Raw genomic sequence first — 15894 nt, 5'->3', positions numbered from 1 at the left:
TTTTCTGGTAATAGGATAAGTTGCATCAAGTGGAAACCATTAAGTACCAGTCCGTTGGTTTAAATGGTTTGTGGTTCTCACCAAGTTATCAATTTAATAAAGACTGAGGCTTAGATGTAATCTCAATTAATTGCAAAATAGGATGTACTTGCAGCCAACTATAACAGCTTTAAAACCACAATTTGCTTAAGTACAAAGTATTTCAGTTTCATATCCAACTAACACTCTTTCACAATCATTGATAGTGCAATTACTCTAAGAAAAGTTGGTATAACAGAGAAACAAATCTACTTACTTTAATGAGAAATTGAAAGTCACAATAATATGGGATAAATCATGTTATTGCACAAATTTTATGCACACACACACACAAACATACATTTTTTGTTAATTGTGGTATGGATGGTTCTTATACTCCTTAAGTGGAAGGAATCAGAACTCATTTCTAGATGGAGTTTTAATATATGAAATGGGAACCTCAAGTCTCTCCAAGACTTTAGACACCCTCTAAATGTAAATAGGTTACTACAATTTTGTCCCTACCTACTCTGGAACTCACAAAAGAAATGGTAACACTGCCTTCTGGCAATCCTGGAATAAATATAACAAATCCATCTATATTTTACCATTTTATAAGGATTCCAGTTTGGTTCAGGCTGAGAACTTAAATAGTAACTGTACATAAACAATCTAGGCTTTCTCTGTCATTAGAGGTTCCCCATTTATTTATGGAGGAAAGTTAAGAAAGTAAACAAATCTCAGAATGCATGTTCTTTAATTATTTCCTGGCTATTGAGACAATCATTTATGGATTCTGGCTCTTAAGAGACCATAATTATAAAAAAATTATTTTGGAGCATCTCCTTCCAAGCTCTTCAAAAATAAATCCACATCGGGATAGCCTCAGCCTGCAAACATATCCACACCCATTTTCTTGAATCCAAGCACCTCACCTGAAGTTGAACAACTTGTTTCAGAGATCAATTAACTTCAAATCCATATACTGTACTTTTTACAGGACTAACACGAATAACAAATTAATTTAGAAACCCAAATAGCTTTCCTTTAATAATAGCTTTTTTGCATCAACCTAAGTAACGGGTTCACGGAAAGCGCCGCTGTATACAAAGAATTCCTATGCAGACCATCCGCAATATTGCACCCTCAGTAGTTACTCACTGTTCTTACTCGGGTTTAAGATCAGCGCTCCCCCCCTCCCCCCAATACACAACGCTTAGTCAGAGCGTCGTTTGCTGGAAATAGGTCGCAAGAATGCAGCAAAACCTCCAATGCCACACGGAAACCCCCGCAAGGATGTAAGTTTGGCCGCGCAGGTGTCCAAGGGCGGCAAAGCTCTAACCTGACCACAAACCAACTTTAAAAAGCGGCGCTGGAAGGGAGGAGGAGCGCTGCGAAGCCCGAGATCAAAGGTGACCCAGGAAGAGTTCCACACCCACACCCCACGAAGCGACCACCCCACCTTTTCCTTCAGTCCACGTTACCCTCGTTCAGTTGTTCTGCAGCTGCCACGAATCCACGCCCGCAGAAGCAGCTACCAGTGCAGCAGCCAAGAGACAGCCGGGGGTCCGGCAGTCCCCTCCCCACTAATAATATCAACGCAGCAGCAGCTTCTTCTCTTCTCCCCCACGCGCAATACAAGCGTATCCCTCCGCTCCAAACGCAACGTTGAGGAAGCGGTGGCGGAGGGATCCTCGCGAGCGGTACAGCAAAGAGCGAGCGGTGCCGCCGGTCCGCACTCTTTCGACTGCTCGTTCCCCCCCTCCCCGTCCGTCTCTCTCCCCCCACCCCTCTTGCGCCTCCTCCTGACGCCGTTCTTTGCTGCGGGGCCGGTTGGGCGCTGCCTGGTGGCCTCGGCTCGGGCTGTCTGTGGGGAACGGCCATTAAAAAGCGAGAGCGGGCGGGCGGCCATCGCGGCAGTCGCCACAGCGCCTCAGGTGGACCCACCCCCTCGGTCCCCTCCCCCCCGCTCCCTGCCTCGCCGCCTCCCCGCCGCCGCGCAAGAGAAGCTGTCCGCTGCGGGGCTGCTCGCTCCGGCTGCCACCTCCGTCCCCCCCTTCTCGCCCGCCCGCCTCTGCCGCCGAGCCCCGGCTTCCGCCCCCCCCTTTCCAACCCACCCACCGAAGATGGCAGGCTGGCAGAGCTACGTGGATAACCTGATGTGCGATGGCTGCTGCCAGGAGGCCGCCATTGTCGGCTACTGTGACGCCAAGTACGTCTGGGCAGCGACGGCCGGGGGCATCTTCCACAGCATTACGGTAAGGGGGAAACCCGCGGCGGCCGGGGAAGAAAGGAAGGGGCCATCCCGGAGGAGCTGCGGTGGGGGGGGGGGGGCGGTGTAAAGAAAGGCAGGGAGGCGAACCCGACATTTGCGTGAGGGGCGGGGGGCTTCCTGAGATATGCTGGGCTTTGGATCCGCGTCGCATTGGGCGAGCCGGGGGAGCCCAGCTCCGCGGGTGGGGTGGGAAAAGCTGCAAACAGCCGGAGCTGCTGAGGGCTTGCCGATCCCTCGGAGCACCTTCCCGCCTCCTTGCTCCACACGCGCCCGCGAGCGGCAGCACCGCTTTGGGGGGGGGGGGGGTGTTCTCTTCTCATTGTCGGGCCGGCAAAGGGCCGCCCGCTGCCCCCTCCGGCGCTTCACCTTTTTCTGCCTCCCTTCCCCCCCCCCGCGCCGTCCTTTACAGAAATCCTTGGAAAGTGGCGGGGGAAGAGGCGGGAGAGGGGGGGCGGGGAGTTCCCTCGTGGAAGGGTTGTGCTCCCGGGCCGCGGCGTTGGCCTCGGAAAGCCGTCTCCTCAGAGACCCAGTGGGACGAACGTGTAAACTGGAAGCAAGGCGCCCGCCCTTCCCCCCGTTTTTTAAAAAAAATTACCCCTCCCGCTTTAATGGGCTCGGAAGGGAAAGACTCCTCGAGAGCTGGCCCTAGAGGGGATAGTCGTGATTTGAGGCGGCGCGGGGCCCCAGAAGCTGCCGTTGGGAGTTTCTCCTCAGATTTCAGGTGTACGTTGGGGCCCGGTGAAGGTAGAAAAGCCCGAGCCTTCTTTGGGGGAGGGCGTGAGGGCAGGAGCGCTTTACTAAGTCATGCCCGGCAACAGAGCGGGAGGAAGGAATGGGGGGGGGGGGGGGAGGCCGGACCCTGGAAAGGGCGGGCGGGTGCGCGCGCGAGGGCGCTTGCGGATCTTTCGGAGGGTGTTTAGCGTAGGGATCTCTTCAGTCAGCCTCGTGCTGCTGGGGAGGGATTTGCGAAGGCAACGTAGGAGGCTTTTGTGAATCCGTTCCTCGCCAGTTGCTCCAGGTTTTTCGCCTCCAAGATGGCGCATTGCCGCTGATTTTTTTTTCTTTTTTAACCCCTCCTTTTCTCACTCCTCTCCCGAGATATTAATCACCTCAGTTCCTGCACTGCAGTCTTCGACTTCTCGCCCCTTATTCCTTTCTCCCTCCCTCCCCCCCCAGCCTGCTATCCTGGCTTTCGGACTTATCCTAAAGTGCCCTGGTCCATAGAAGTAAGAACTGATAAAGGAGAGGGATGATCCCTCTAAAGAAGGTTCCGTATTGTGTGTTGACCAGTCGGTGTTTGCAAGCTGAAACGCCGCAATTATTGGCGTGATGCAAATACTTGTACACAAAATCTTCGTCGTGCCAAATGCATTGGAAGTGCAATTTGATGTTGCATTACAATCCTGATCATGGCTGGCTTTTTCCTCTCCGGAATGCCATTTTGGCTAACCGCTTGCCTATCTGTGCAGGCATGTGCAAAAATTAAACTACTGAAATACGTTTTCCTCTTTTGTTAATCTAGTCCAAGAATAATGAGGGTTTTGCTTTAGGTATCACAATGTTAAGGATGAGGCTTAAAATATTACCTTATCTAAAGCAGGTATAGGATAGGTTAAAAAAGCAGTGCCCTTGGTGGCTGCTGAGGTAGTCTTTTTCTAGTGTTGAGATGGTGATGATAGGTAGATTCCTGGCCTGTACTTGGGAATGACTAGGGCCTGCTATGACTCTGCAGTTCCATTGGAAGGAGACGCCTTCCAATGGAAAAAACGTGTTGGGAACACATTTTCTAGCTGAGCTGCCTCTTCTATTGTTTGTATTGTTTGAACAAAATGCTGGCTTGGGTTTAGAGAAAAAAGACTGATTTGTAAGCAGCTTGCTTATTCTATTTCTAGCTGTTAAAACAGGCCATGTTTGTTCTTCATTTCCCTCTACATAGCTATCCTATGCCTGACAGTTCTGAAATCCATTTTTGTCTGAGCAATCCCAGTAGCTTTGAAGTTGTTAAAATGCATTATAATGTTTGCAAGACCACAAATTTGCAATAATGGGAGTCAGAACCCTGTGTGCTTTACATTTGAGAAATGTAGTTTAAGAAGCCCTGAAGTTATAGATATAATTAAGGCTGTTCTGCATTTTGTCCTTTAGTATTTAATGTATACTATTAATGCCTTAAAGCTGTAGTTACCTGGCATCTAAGAGGGTTTGTGGACAGCGTAAGGCTGTTAATGGATTGGTTCACCTTCTGTTTCAGATCTATGCTGAATCCAAAGGTGGTGCCTATTCATATAGTAAAAAATGTCTATGGTGTCTATTCCTATACTTCACTTTGATACTTAAGTAAGAGCTCCTTAACCTGCATATAATTTTGTTAGCACTCAAAATAACTTTTTTACAGTAGAAGCAAAGATGCATATAACTTAACCACAGGTATTTCATGCATCCCATGAAACGATTGGATGCAATCTTAGAATCTATACAAAAGCTAGCATCAATTTGTAAATTTTAAAACTACTAAAGAAAATTATTGAAAACACGTAATAAAGTGAATTTTATGTTATATTTTATTTATTTAAATCTTTGTTCTGGGTTCACCTATTGTTTAGAGTGCAACTGTGACATATTCAAATTAAAATGTGCTTTCTGCTTAGAGATTGCACTTCATAGCTAAAGAACAATTCCTTGAATTCATATTTCCACCTTTATGTTAAATTGCTAAAGAACCTGCTATTGAACTTGCACAATTTCTAGATCCATAGATTTTTCAGTGTGAGCATTAAAAATTCAACTAAAATTCTGGATTTCTCTCTTTGACAGCCTATAGAAATAGATATGATTGTAGGAAAAGACCGCGAAGGTTTTTTTACCAACGGTCTGACTCTTGGTGCAAAGAAGTGTTCTGTGATCCGAGATAGCCTCTATGTGGATGGTGACTGTACAATGGACATCAGGACAAAGAGTCAAGGTGGCGAACCAACATATAATGTTGCTGTAGGCAGAGCTGGACGAGGTAAGCGTTTTCTTCCACTACTGTTTACTTTTTTGTTAAATAGTAGAAAATATGTAGGCAATAAATAGCTTAAATAAAATTTGTTCATAAAACTGTTTTGTTCATATTGGGTAGTGCAATATTCATAGTATTAAGGCTTAATGTTGAGAATATAAATGAATTGACTACATTATTTACTTTCAAAAAGTCAACCTGGATTTTTAATTTGTGGCATATGCATGTAGTGTTAGAGGACAGGGGTATTCTGAACCATTCAACTGTTCATTTCAGTAGTTCACAAACTTATATTAAGCTCACCGGCATTCCATTAAATCATTTTCTGAACTTGGAGTGCGTACAAGTAGTTCCCAATTTATGATTACAGTTAGGAACAGAACTTCTTTTGCTAATTGAAGTGGTTGTTAAATCAACCTGGCTTCCCCCATTGACTTTGTTTGTTGGACATCCCCTAGGAATGTCAGAAATGGTGATCATGTGATCTCAGGATGCCACAACCATTGTAAATACATGCCAATTGCCAAGAACTTGAATATTTATCACATAACTGAGGATGTTGTGATTGTCATGAATTCAAAGACTGGTCACATGTCTTTTTATCCCAGCATCATCATTATTTAAAAGTGGGCGATAAATGAATGGTTGAAAGTTAATGATTTACTTTTGGCTTGAGAGTTCAAAAGGTCCCTCCAAACACTTCTGTGGATTTCACTTATAACATAAATAAGAAATGTGTACTGAAAGATATGGAAAATTTAGTATTAGCTATATTTATATCCTGTCATTTCTCTGGAAGTTCAATGTCCTATTTTTCCCCCAAGCAGTCCTCTAGAGTAGAATAATTTGAGAGTAACTTGCCAATTGTCAAGTCACTGCTCAGATGTGGATTTCAGATACAAGTCCAGCTTGTTAATCAGCTATAAGTATATAGAAAAAGCAAAACAATATATACATGGACACTCTTGTAGTGAGAACATCTTGAGAACAGAATTACTACCAGTATATATTTTAGTGACATCTGCTGGCATACAGGAGAACCTGCAAATATTTCTAAATATTTCTGAACTATGCTATTCTGAGTTATACTGCAAATAATTCTGATCATATTTCAACCAAGTGTTTTGATATATTTACTGTAGTTATTTCAGCCATAATTCCCACATCATAAATATGCTACTTCTCCAACATTGGACAATTTATCTGCCTGCTCTTATTGAAATTTTTGAAAAAAGAAATATTTGAACAAACAATCCTATATGATTGTTCTAATGTGAAACGTCTGAGTATTCTTATTACAGTGCTTAATTAACACTTTGAATTATTTTTAATACTCTTTTTATAATTGTTTTCTCTTTCAGTCTTGGTCTTCGTAATGGGCAAAGAAGGGGTCCATGGAGGCGGATTGAATAAGAAGGCATACTCAATGGCAAAATACTTGAGAGACTCTGGGTTCTAGTTGCTAGACAGACTGTTAAGTATTAGGGAAAATTGCTATTAAACTTTCCTGACAGTAATCGACATTGTGGAAACTTTATTAGCAATGCAGGGTGATGGGGAATGAACCTGTGTCTCCTTTGTATCCCTCTATTGGTGGGGAAAGGTGTTATTCTTTCTTTATTTCTGTTCATCCTTGTTTCCTTGTGTACTCCAGCATTGGTTATGGTTATGGGAAAGAGAAATTGTCCAAAGAGGGACACTCAATAAGAAAGCTAATGAACTGGCTTTATACCTGCAGAGGTTTGATATCTAAACAACCTCTCCCCATTCACATAGCAACTCTCATCACAATCCTATTGTGTTTACCATACTACTAGCCTAAAGATGGCAGTTTATTTACACATCTTTTCCCTGATGTCATGGCTTCAGTTACTCTTTTTGTTGGTATGTTAATCATTGTCGTATCCACATTCTGTATCTGGCACCATCTATTGCAAACAGATGATATGCATGATACATTGAAGCCTTGGGAAGAAAATCATGCTAAGTCCAGACTTTGCTTTGTCTTAGGGATTAATGTGACATTGAGAACTAAACCAATTTAAATGAAGTGAAATAAAGGTGCCGATTGTACAATCAAGATTGATCAATGCCTCTTCAGCACTTTGAGCATTTACACAGCTCATTAGTCTTCCTTTGTAGAGCATGGTTGGGAGGGGTAAAGTGCATGCATATCTCTACTTTCTTCCCCCTTGTCCTCATACACTTTTTTGTTTCTTTGCTTCCATCTTCTATCTATAAATACATTTTTTAAAATACAGTGCCTGGTTTGTTTAACCAATTTGCTGCTTGAAAGCTGTTAAAATTGTTGCTCTAGTTTTGTTGTTGCTCTTCTGTGTAGACTTGCAAAACTCTTCATGATGTCTGAAGCACATCCTGCTTTAAAAGGGTAACTGCAAAACTATGAAAAGGTGCCGATACACTTCTCCCGTCACCAAACCACCATCACCATCTTGAATGAATCCCCAGGGACATTCCATCACCACAATAGCTCAGGCACGTAACTTTCTTTGCCAGCTCCTGTTCTGTAGTTGAACTGTAAAAAGGCCGCCATCATGGACTTTAGATATCCCAGTGCAACCATCTGGAGTGTGTCGAGTTTCTTTTCTTTTTTTTCCATAGGACCAATTTTGATTTGCAGCTTGGGTTTTATATGATACTGCAGTGTCACTGTCAGCAAACTGCCATCTTTGGTTATACAGGTAGCACCTTGACTGACATCAGTCTGTTGGAACGTTGAAAGGATATTAAGACTTGCTACTTTGATACTAGTGTATGTTTTGAAGGTTGGTAGTTTTAAAACAAAAGTCCAAAATACCATTTCAAATCTAATTTTCATTTGGCCTGTCATGCCCTAGCTGCAGAAATTGTGAAGTAAATTGCCTTGTGCATTAATCATCTGAAACATGTGTAACCAAATTGTCAGTTTGAGCACGGTACTAACATGTATGTCCATTTAAAAGAAAACTGCAGAACTCTGTATACAGAAAATGAGATGGTCTTGGTTGGAATAACTGAGTTGGCTGTCTTGTGATAAATTCTTAATATGTATTCTGTGCCATACTAATGTTTTAAAAAATGATCTGTTGCTATTGTGAGATGGATTTTAACCACAAGAATGGCTTCTTCTGAATGGCACTACTTTAGGGACACACTAGTATTTGCTTCTATTGTTTGAGCCTTGTGGATAATGTACAGACTTAAACAAATTCTTGTTGCTGATTTGTTCATTTATTTCCCTGCACTTTGTTACATCTGGGATACAGTCTAACTCATCTGATTTAATATGCATTTCAAAAAATGCCATAACTATTAAACACCTTGTTTACAGACAGATGAAATAAATTTATTCCAACCAAATAAATTATGAATTAGTGTGTTATGTGTTTTTTTTCTTTGTTCCCCTTGTGGATTATCTATCTTATACTTGCCATACTTTCCGGAGTATAAGACACACTCCCCAAAGAGGGTGGAAATGGTGGTGTGTCTTATACACCAAATACAGCCATTTCTTCCCCTCCCCCTCCCAAACCCTGCCTTGCACATCCCATTTTCAGCAAAAACAGGCATGCTTTTTGCAAAAATGGGGAACACACAGAATTTGAGAGGCTTGTAGAGTGCTCCTGGGAGCTGGGAAGGATAAAAATGACATGGGGGGGGGGGGTTTAGGGAGGCAAAAAAACAGGCCCGTTTTGCATTCTCTTGCCCCTAGGAGCATTCTGCAGGCTTCCCAAACCCTCTGATGCTCTATTTTTGTAAAATAAAAAATATGGCCTGTTTTTGGTGGAAATGGGACGTTCAGAGGGTTTGGGAAGCCTGCAGTGTACTCTTAGGGGCCAGGGAGAGCAATGTATATATATTTTTCTTTTACCTCTTCGAAATTTTGGTGCGTCTTATAGTCCAATGTGTCTTATAGTCTGACAAATGCGGTACACTTTTTTAAAAGATCAATATAAATTTAATTATGCAACTTGTTGAATCCTCTGAAGATCCTTTAATATCACGTTTTTCAACAGAACTGGGAAAGTGAAGAAATCAGTTATGTCAATGTTACTTTTGCTGTACATCAACTGAAAGTCATTAAAACCAGTCTGATCAACAAAAAAGCTGCTAGATAGCCAAATTTAGAACTTGCTAAATTTTGATTAATATAGCTATAGTAACATTTAGATTTTATGTTTTGAAAACTGTCCAGCTTCAGTGGAGGATCATTTCTAGCATTAGAATGACTCTAGCATTTCTGAGTCATCTGAGAAGGGCGGCATAGAAATCTAATAAATAAATCATCCTTCCAATGTTATTATTCAATCTCAAATTATTATTTTTTATTGATTTTTGGTAAATAACATTTATTAAATTTGCTTGTCGCCCATCTTGACACAATGACTGGGTGCCTTATAACAAAGAAATCAAATCTATGAATAAATAACAATTCACAACTTAGTGGCTTTAAAGTTAAGTTCTATTACAATTGGAGATTGTTATGCATAGTTGGATGTCCATAAACATAGTAATGCATAGTTGGATGTCCATAAACCACATACAGCCTGATATTGTGTAAGCCTTTTTATATGTTCAAAAATTAAGGAATATCTAGAAAAACTGACAGGAAGCAAGTAGTTATACTTTCATCTTTAAACAATCTCCCATATCTAAATCATTACAGATAATTTAAGAAAGAAAATGGCAATTATCACCTAGAGGCTTTTCAATTCCCCTTTTATAAACATCTCAAAAGTTTTGGGTTTTTAAAACCCTTCAGTGATAAAGTATCCTTTAGTTTACCAGGCAATGTATGGCATATACCTTTGCTCCAAGTTCTTCCCTTATTTTTCAATCAATAAACCATTAGGCCTTTGCAATCTAAAACTTGTCTAAAGTTTGATGTAAGCTACCTAATCTTTGAAGCCCCTTTATAGAAAATACATAAAATGTAAGACAGTTGGAGGAAAACCTAAATGCCAACTTCACTAATAATAGGACATAAGACTTAATCATGCTGGGATGCACCTCAGGATCCCAAGCAGCTTGCCAAGTAATAATTTTAAAGTCTATGCCTGCCATGTTCTTCAATTAAACAATATTGTTCCTTTAAAAAAATCTTAGGTGAATATTTGACAATTTGTTTTAAAAAACGTTTAAGTGTCACAAGTTCAACAAGAGAACTGTTTTGTTTCAGACAAATGGCAAAGCACAGACCTCTCAAAATATAAAACTCATAAAACAGCTACTGGAATGTTTACCAAGGGAAAAACTGAAGAGCTTGCAAAACAGTTGCCTGACTAAGAATATTTGCTACTTCTAGTTGTCTCTGCTCATAGGTGATATATAAATGGTGTTGCACATTTTAGAAATAAATATTTCAATCCAATATTTCAAGCTCTTTACAACAAAATTCAAGTGTGGTATATACTTGTGTTGAGGACTCACAGTTAAGGGATTTTTTATTAATTATACAAATACTAATGTAAAAATTGAAGTACTGTAATTTATAAACAGTTTATGATTTTCCCCCTCTTGTTCACTTTCTTGAACCTTATTTAGGCATGAAAGCCAGCTGGGTGACTTTCGCAAGCCACTCTCCTTCAGCCCAACTTACATCATAGCCCTCTTATGGAGAAAATAGGAGGAGGAGAAAGTACTAGATATGTTTTGACATCTTAGTTATTAAAATAATAAAGGATAAAAATACAATAAATATGTGAAAGAAGTGATTTCTTGTTCAGAGAGGCTCTCAGACTAAAATATAAGGGGTGTGTGTGTGTGAGAGAGAGAGGAGTCAATTGAGGTGTAGCTGATCTAAACTGCATTCAGGAAACAAGTATGTTGCATGCCTAAGCAAGTATTTTCCAAAGCTTATGGCTATCACACTAGTTCACAGGTCTCACTCAGACGCAGCTTCTTCACAAAGAGAATGGCATTTATTTACCATAAAAAAAAACATAGCAAGAGTGCTTAATTTAAATTTCTGGTAATCCTCTGCCTAAACACCAGCCATGCAGGAAAGGGGTATTAACCATTTTTGGAAGGATAAAGGAATGCACGAAGCCTGTTTTAATGTAGATCCACATATACTGGCAAAATAGTTATTAAAGTGGAAAACGTGTTTATTAACATCCTTTCAAACTTTCCTGTACAAGGCTATATAAAAAAAATCCCTGTAATTTGACTATACAGAAGCATGGCTACATTGTTTTTACATAGTTGCACTTCTATATGATGAAGCTCTTTTCATGATACAGTGTTAAGTAAAATCCTGTTAGCTATGAGCACTCATTTTCAAATTCAGTATGTAGTTTGATTTATTTCTCTGCATAGTTTTTAACAAGCTAATGTATCAGACGTTCTTATTACAACATATACCTCCTTTGTGAATCAGTACTGCACATAAAATTGTTTCCGAATACATAATGGCATACACAAAATTAAATGTTCTAGTAGGTGGTGTGCTTTAAGGTTGCCTTTCTGCATTGGTCCCAATCCCTGTCTGAAGAAAGCGGAGTATTAGCGAAGTTTGCCAACGAACATGGGGGTTATCCTGTTTATTTCCTTAAAGATGGGTTAAGCTAAATCATGTTGAGATTTCTTTGCAAGGTGCTTGCAAACGCAAGGATAATGGAAAAGAGAGTGAAAATCCTTCACAGAGCTCAAAGCTCCAATTCCTCTTTCTTGGGAAATACTCTTGGTAGACAAATACAGAACAAGCATATCTTGTTCTTTAAAAGGTGCTGGTTCTTGTAGAGAAAGCCTTCACCGACATAACACCCATATATTTTTTTTAGTTAGATGGATGTTTAGGACAGTACTTACCATACATTTAACAAATAACCAAATAAGTCACTGCTTACTTATACCCTTGTAGCAGGGAAAACACATGTACGGTCTTGGTTCAATTTCATTTAACGAGGTGCTGATATACCTCTCCTGTGGGGGTGCATTATATTTAGTGGTGGAAGCCCCATTACTAGCATTGTGAAGTCCTGTTAATTTGTTTGTCTTCAAAAGACAAATCGAATAAACAAAAAGAAAAGAAACCTGTAATGAGATTAAACTATAGAATGCTATATGAACAGGTGCTTCTAGTGAAGCAATGGAAGGGCTGCAATGCACGTCTCTTATGTACAGGTACATAAGATGAGAGGTCTCTGGGGAGAGGAGTTCATGTAACATTGCCCCTTTTGCAGTTCAAACAGCATCTGCTGCTCTGTAATCCTTTTCATCATTGGGCTGTAGCTGGACCACTACACTTTCTTCCGTCACTCCATTCTCTGCATCGCTACTGTCAATATCTTCATTTCCTTCCTGCTCCTCTTCCTCATAGTCTGAAGATTCTGTCATATTTGGATGAGAGTATGACTCTGATAATGCCCCAAAAGACTGAGTGCTAACTGAAGCAATTGGCCTAAGCAAAGGGGTATTTTCAGAGACTTCGTTCTCCTCCTGACTGCTGTCTGTTTCAGAATCGGAATCCCCCTGAGAAGGGACCACTTTCTGTTTACAGACAGGACACGTTTTCTTCGTTTTAGTTAGCCAGGGATCCACACACTTGCAATGGTAGGCTGCCAGAAAAAAAGAAAGAAGGGAGAGGAAGGAGGGAAAGAGAGAGATGTGTTTGAAGGAGACGGAGAAATGGACAGTTATAGGCAGTTTGGGGATAATTTTACATGTTTTATAATAATACACAAGGTGCTTTGCACCATTCACCTCCAGACCATTTTTTCTACAGAAGCCAGTTTACTTCTGAAGAAACTAAAGATGTTACTTTTGCTGTATTTTTTAAAAGTTCTTGCTACTTAGACATTGTCCTACTTAAGACCAGTAGCCAACGAAACCTTATTGCTGAATTTAAGAACTGTGAAATAATGTTGAGCCTCTGAAGTCTTGAAAATGTAGTCTTACATTTTCAGGTGATAGTTATTATTCTATTATAATGCCTACAATCATAAGATGCAGTACAAAAATAAATTAAAGTGGCCCTTCTAAGTTTGCAATCAAACATTGTGCTCCCTGTTCTGATTTCTACTACTAATAGTTGAAGTTTAACTATTATGTAAAATTAAATTCCACAAAAATCTGTGTTTGTGGAAAGCTATAAATGTTAAATTTACAGAGCACAAACAGCACAAAATCCACTACAGGATATTATTTAGCTACAAGCAATGTCACATTTTTACCTGCTTGCAAGCCACTGGTCTGTACTTTCAAATAACACTCATAACTTGGATCTCCTTGGATTATCATTTTAAAATGCAAACTGGAAATAGCATAATTGAATTTTTAAAAGGTAATAAATGTTGATCTGCTGTATTAGACAAGGCAGTCAGCCCAGCTATTAATCTCTTTGAAAAGATACAAACTGTCAGCCAGTACGTAATATTTTATAAATATGAACTTTGGATGCAACCATTTAATATTAATATTTATAATGTCACCTGTTTCAATCTAAATATAAAATCAAATCTAGGATATTGATACTGATAATGCTATCAAAATTCCAACAAATATAGGACTAAGTTTCTTCACTGTTACATGCCAGACCCCAACTTTATTATAGTCTAAACGGTTTCTTGAAATAACAGTAATAAATATGTCTTTGCCCAAGATGGCTGGAAATTATTGGAGATGTAATCACAACAATTCTGTAGGAACCAGCCTTATTGGTTTAATCTAATAAAATCAACTGCATTACAAATGTACAACATTTGGTTCCTTGTCTACAAGAAGCAAAATCTTCAATATTCATAAATAATCAAATGTAGCTACTCACCATGAGAACAAGGAAGAATTCTGAGTTTATCTCCATCCTCATATTCATCCAGGCAAATTGCACAAACATCATACTCATCTCCTGAAGCAGAGAAGTTTTGAATGAAAAAGATAGTACAGAAGCAGAAGAGCATGTAGCAGAATCCATGCCCTGCAGAAATTTATTCATAGTGCCTTTAGGAGGCTGTTTCAGATCTAAGCCATTGTAAGTAAAGTGAGTCATCTAGAATTTACAGCTTCCTGGATTACCAGTTCATTGCCTTCAACCACTATATCAAATTGGCTCTCTTATATAGAGTATTAACATTTAAATAGTTATATTAAGAATGCAGAACATCTGCTATGCAAAAACTATATGGATAGTCCCTGACTTATGACTGATCATTTAATGACTGTTCTGAGTTAACATGGCAAGAAGAATGCTTTCTGGCTTATAAAACACTTTCAGCTGCTGTAAAATATTGTATATCTGTTGTTTCCCCCCCCCTCCCACAATCACCTGACCACATTTGGGGCATTTGGCAACCAACCCACATTCATGACTGGTTGCAGCATTTTGTGCTCATGCAACTGCAATCTGCAACATTTTTGCATGTCTCTATTTTTTTTTAAAAAAACCTATTCAGGAGAATAGATTCACATTTATGCTCTTAATCAACAGCATAAAAGGGGTAGTAAAATTAGGTCAAGCCTTTTGGGTCCCCTGAAACAGCCATAACGTACAACCAAAAATCTGTTACCAATTGCAGTCTTAAACTAAGGACTACCTTGTGGCTCAATGGGAACAAAATGCTTTATAACAGCTGCTGTAGGCATTCCTTGCATCTTTTGATGATTTTGAATCAAGATTTGTGTCTGAAAACCCGAATAAGTTTTGCAAGTTTAAACAGTTTACTGGATCACTATTAAAGGAGCAATTATAAGAGCATGAACAAATTTATCATTATTTTAAAACTTGCCATAGTGTATCTCTAGATCCGTGGTTCTCAACCTGGAAATCGGGACCCCTTTGGGGGTTGAACGACCGTTTCACAGGGGTCGCCGAAGACCATGGGAATAGAGAAATTTCCCATGGTGTTAGAAATTGAAGCCTTGGGACATATTTTTACAATCCAACCAACCAGCCATTTACAGTAGAGGTGTCCTTCTGACCTTCCTACCAATCAGCTTAAAGATCTGTTGGAAGAATTGGCGCTAGACCTATAGTTGGGGGGTCACCATAACATGAGGAACTATCCTAAGGGGCCGCGACATTAGAAAGGTTGAGAACCACTGCTCTAGATAAATAAGAGCTGAAAGCTAAACAGGATCAGGCAAGCTGAAAGCTAAGCAGGATCAGGCCTGGTTAGTACTTAAAACAAATACTGTACCACCAAAAATCACAAGACTGTAAGCCAGACATAGAAATTAAAAAAACATCCAAGGAGGCATCTATATATACTTCATATTACTCTCACCAAAAGCAAAATAGATATGTGTTATATTTCCCTTGAGCAGAGTTTACTTCAGAAATATTCACTTTATCCAACAGCCTCCTTTTGCCTTAAATATTTAGTTAATTTCTGCTGTTTCATAATATTGTAACTTCTTCCATATGTTAAAATGCTTCCTATGAACCCAGCTAATAGCACAAATGACAGGAGGATCTTGCCATTTTATAGAATTCTAACAGTGTAACAGGATGGCAGCTTCACTACAAGAATAAACCGAGCACTTTTAGTGAAAGATATTTCAGGATGTATGGAGACTCAATCAAGAAGATCCCTGCAACTTCTTACACCAAAGCTATTTTTTCCTAGTGGGGTACTGCAAATGTGCAGGATAGACAAAGAGC

At 40.0% G+C, this 15894-nt stretch overlaps 2 protein-coding genes and 1 long non-coding RNA gene across 6 annotated transcripts in view; 1 reads left to right on the top strand and 2 right to left on the bottom strand.

Moving 5' to 3' along the window:
* Positions 1–1795, bottom strand: part of LOC139168082 (uncharacterized) — a 44383-nt gene extending 42588 nt beyond the window's left edge. Inside the window, exon 1 of the long non-coding RNA XR_011559228.1 lies at positions 1503–1795. This is a non-coding gene — a long non-coding RNA (uncharacterized lncRNA). The remainder of the gene's footprint in view (positions 1–1502) is intronic.
* On the top strand, positions 1237–8658 carry PFN2 (profilin 2). Its single transcript, XM_070753427.1, has 3 exons — positions 1237–2276; positions 5108–5300; positions 6656–8658. Exons 1-3 carry the CDS (start codon positions 2145–2147, stop codon positions 6751–6753), a joined length of 423 nt encoding a protein of 140 aa, XP_070609528.1. The 5' UTR covers positions 1237–2144; the 3' UTR covers positions 6754–8658.
* Positions 8659–9597: 939 nt separating this feature from the next.
* RNF13 (ring finger protein 13) overlaps positions 9598–15894 on the bottom strand; it is a 65822-nt gene continuing 59525 nt past the window's right edge. For all 4 annotated transcript variants that reach the window (XM_070753423.1, XM_070753424.1, XM_070753425.1 and 1 more), the window contains 2 exons: positions 14062–14142; positions 9598–12853 (listed from right to left, as the gene is read on the bottom strand). In XM_070753423.1, the coding sequence (XP_070609524.1) occupies positions 12480–12853; positions 14062–14142 (455 nt within the window). In that variant the 3' untranslated portion in view covers positions 9598–12479. The remainder of the gene's footprint in view (positions 12854–14061; positions 14143–15894) is intronic.

Source organism: Erythrolamprus reginae, chromosome 5 (assembly GCF_031021105.1).
Source record: "Erythrolamprus reginae isolate rEryReg1 chromosome 5, rEryReg1.hap1, whole genome shotgun sequence".
In the NCBI taxonomy this organism is placed as follows: Eukaryota; Metazoa; Chordata; class Lepidosauria; order Squamata; family Dipsadidae; genus Erythrolamprus; species Erythrolamprus reginae.
Note: the sequence above shows the minus strand (reverse complement) of the source record. Positions and strands in the feature narration are given on the sequence as shown.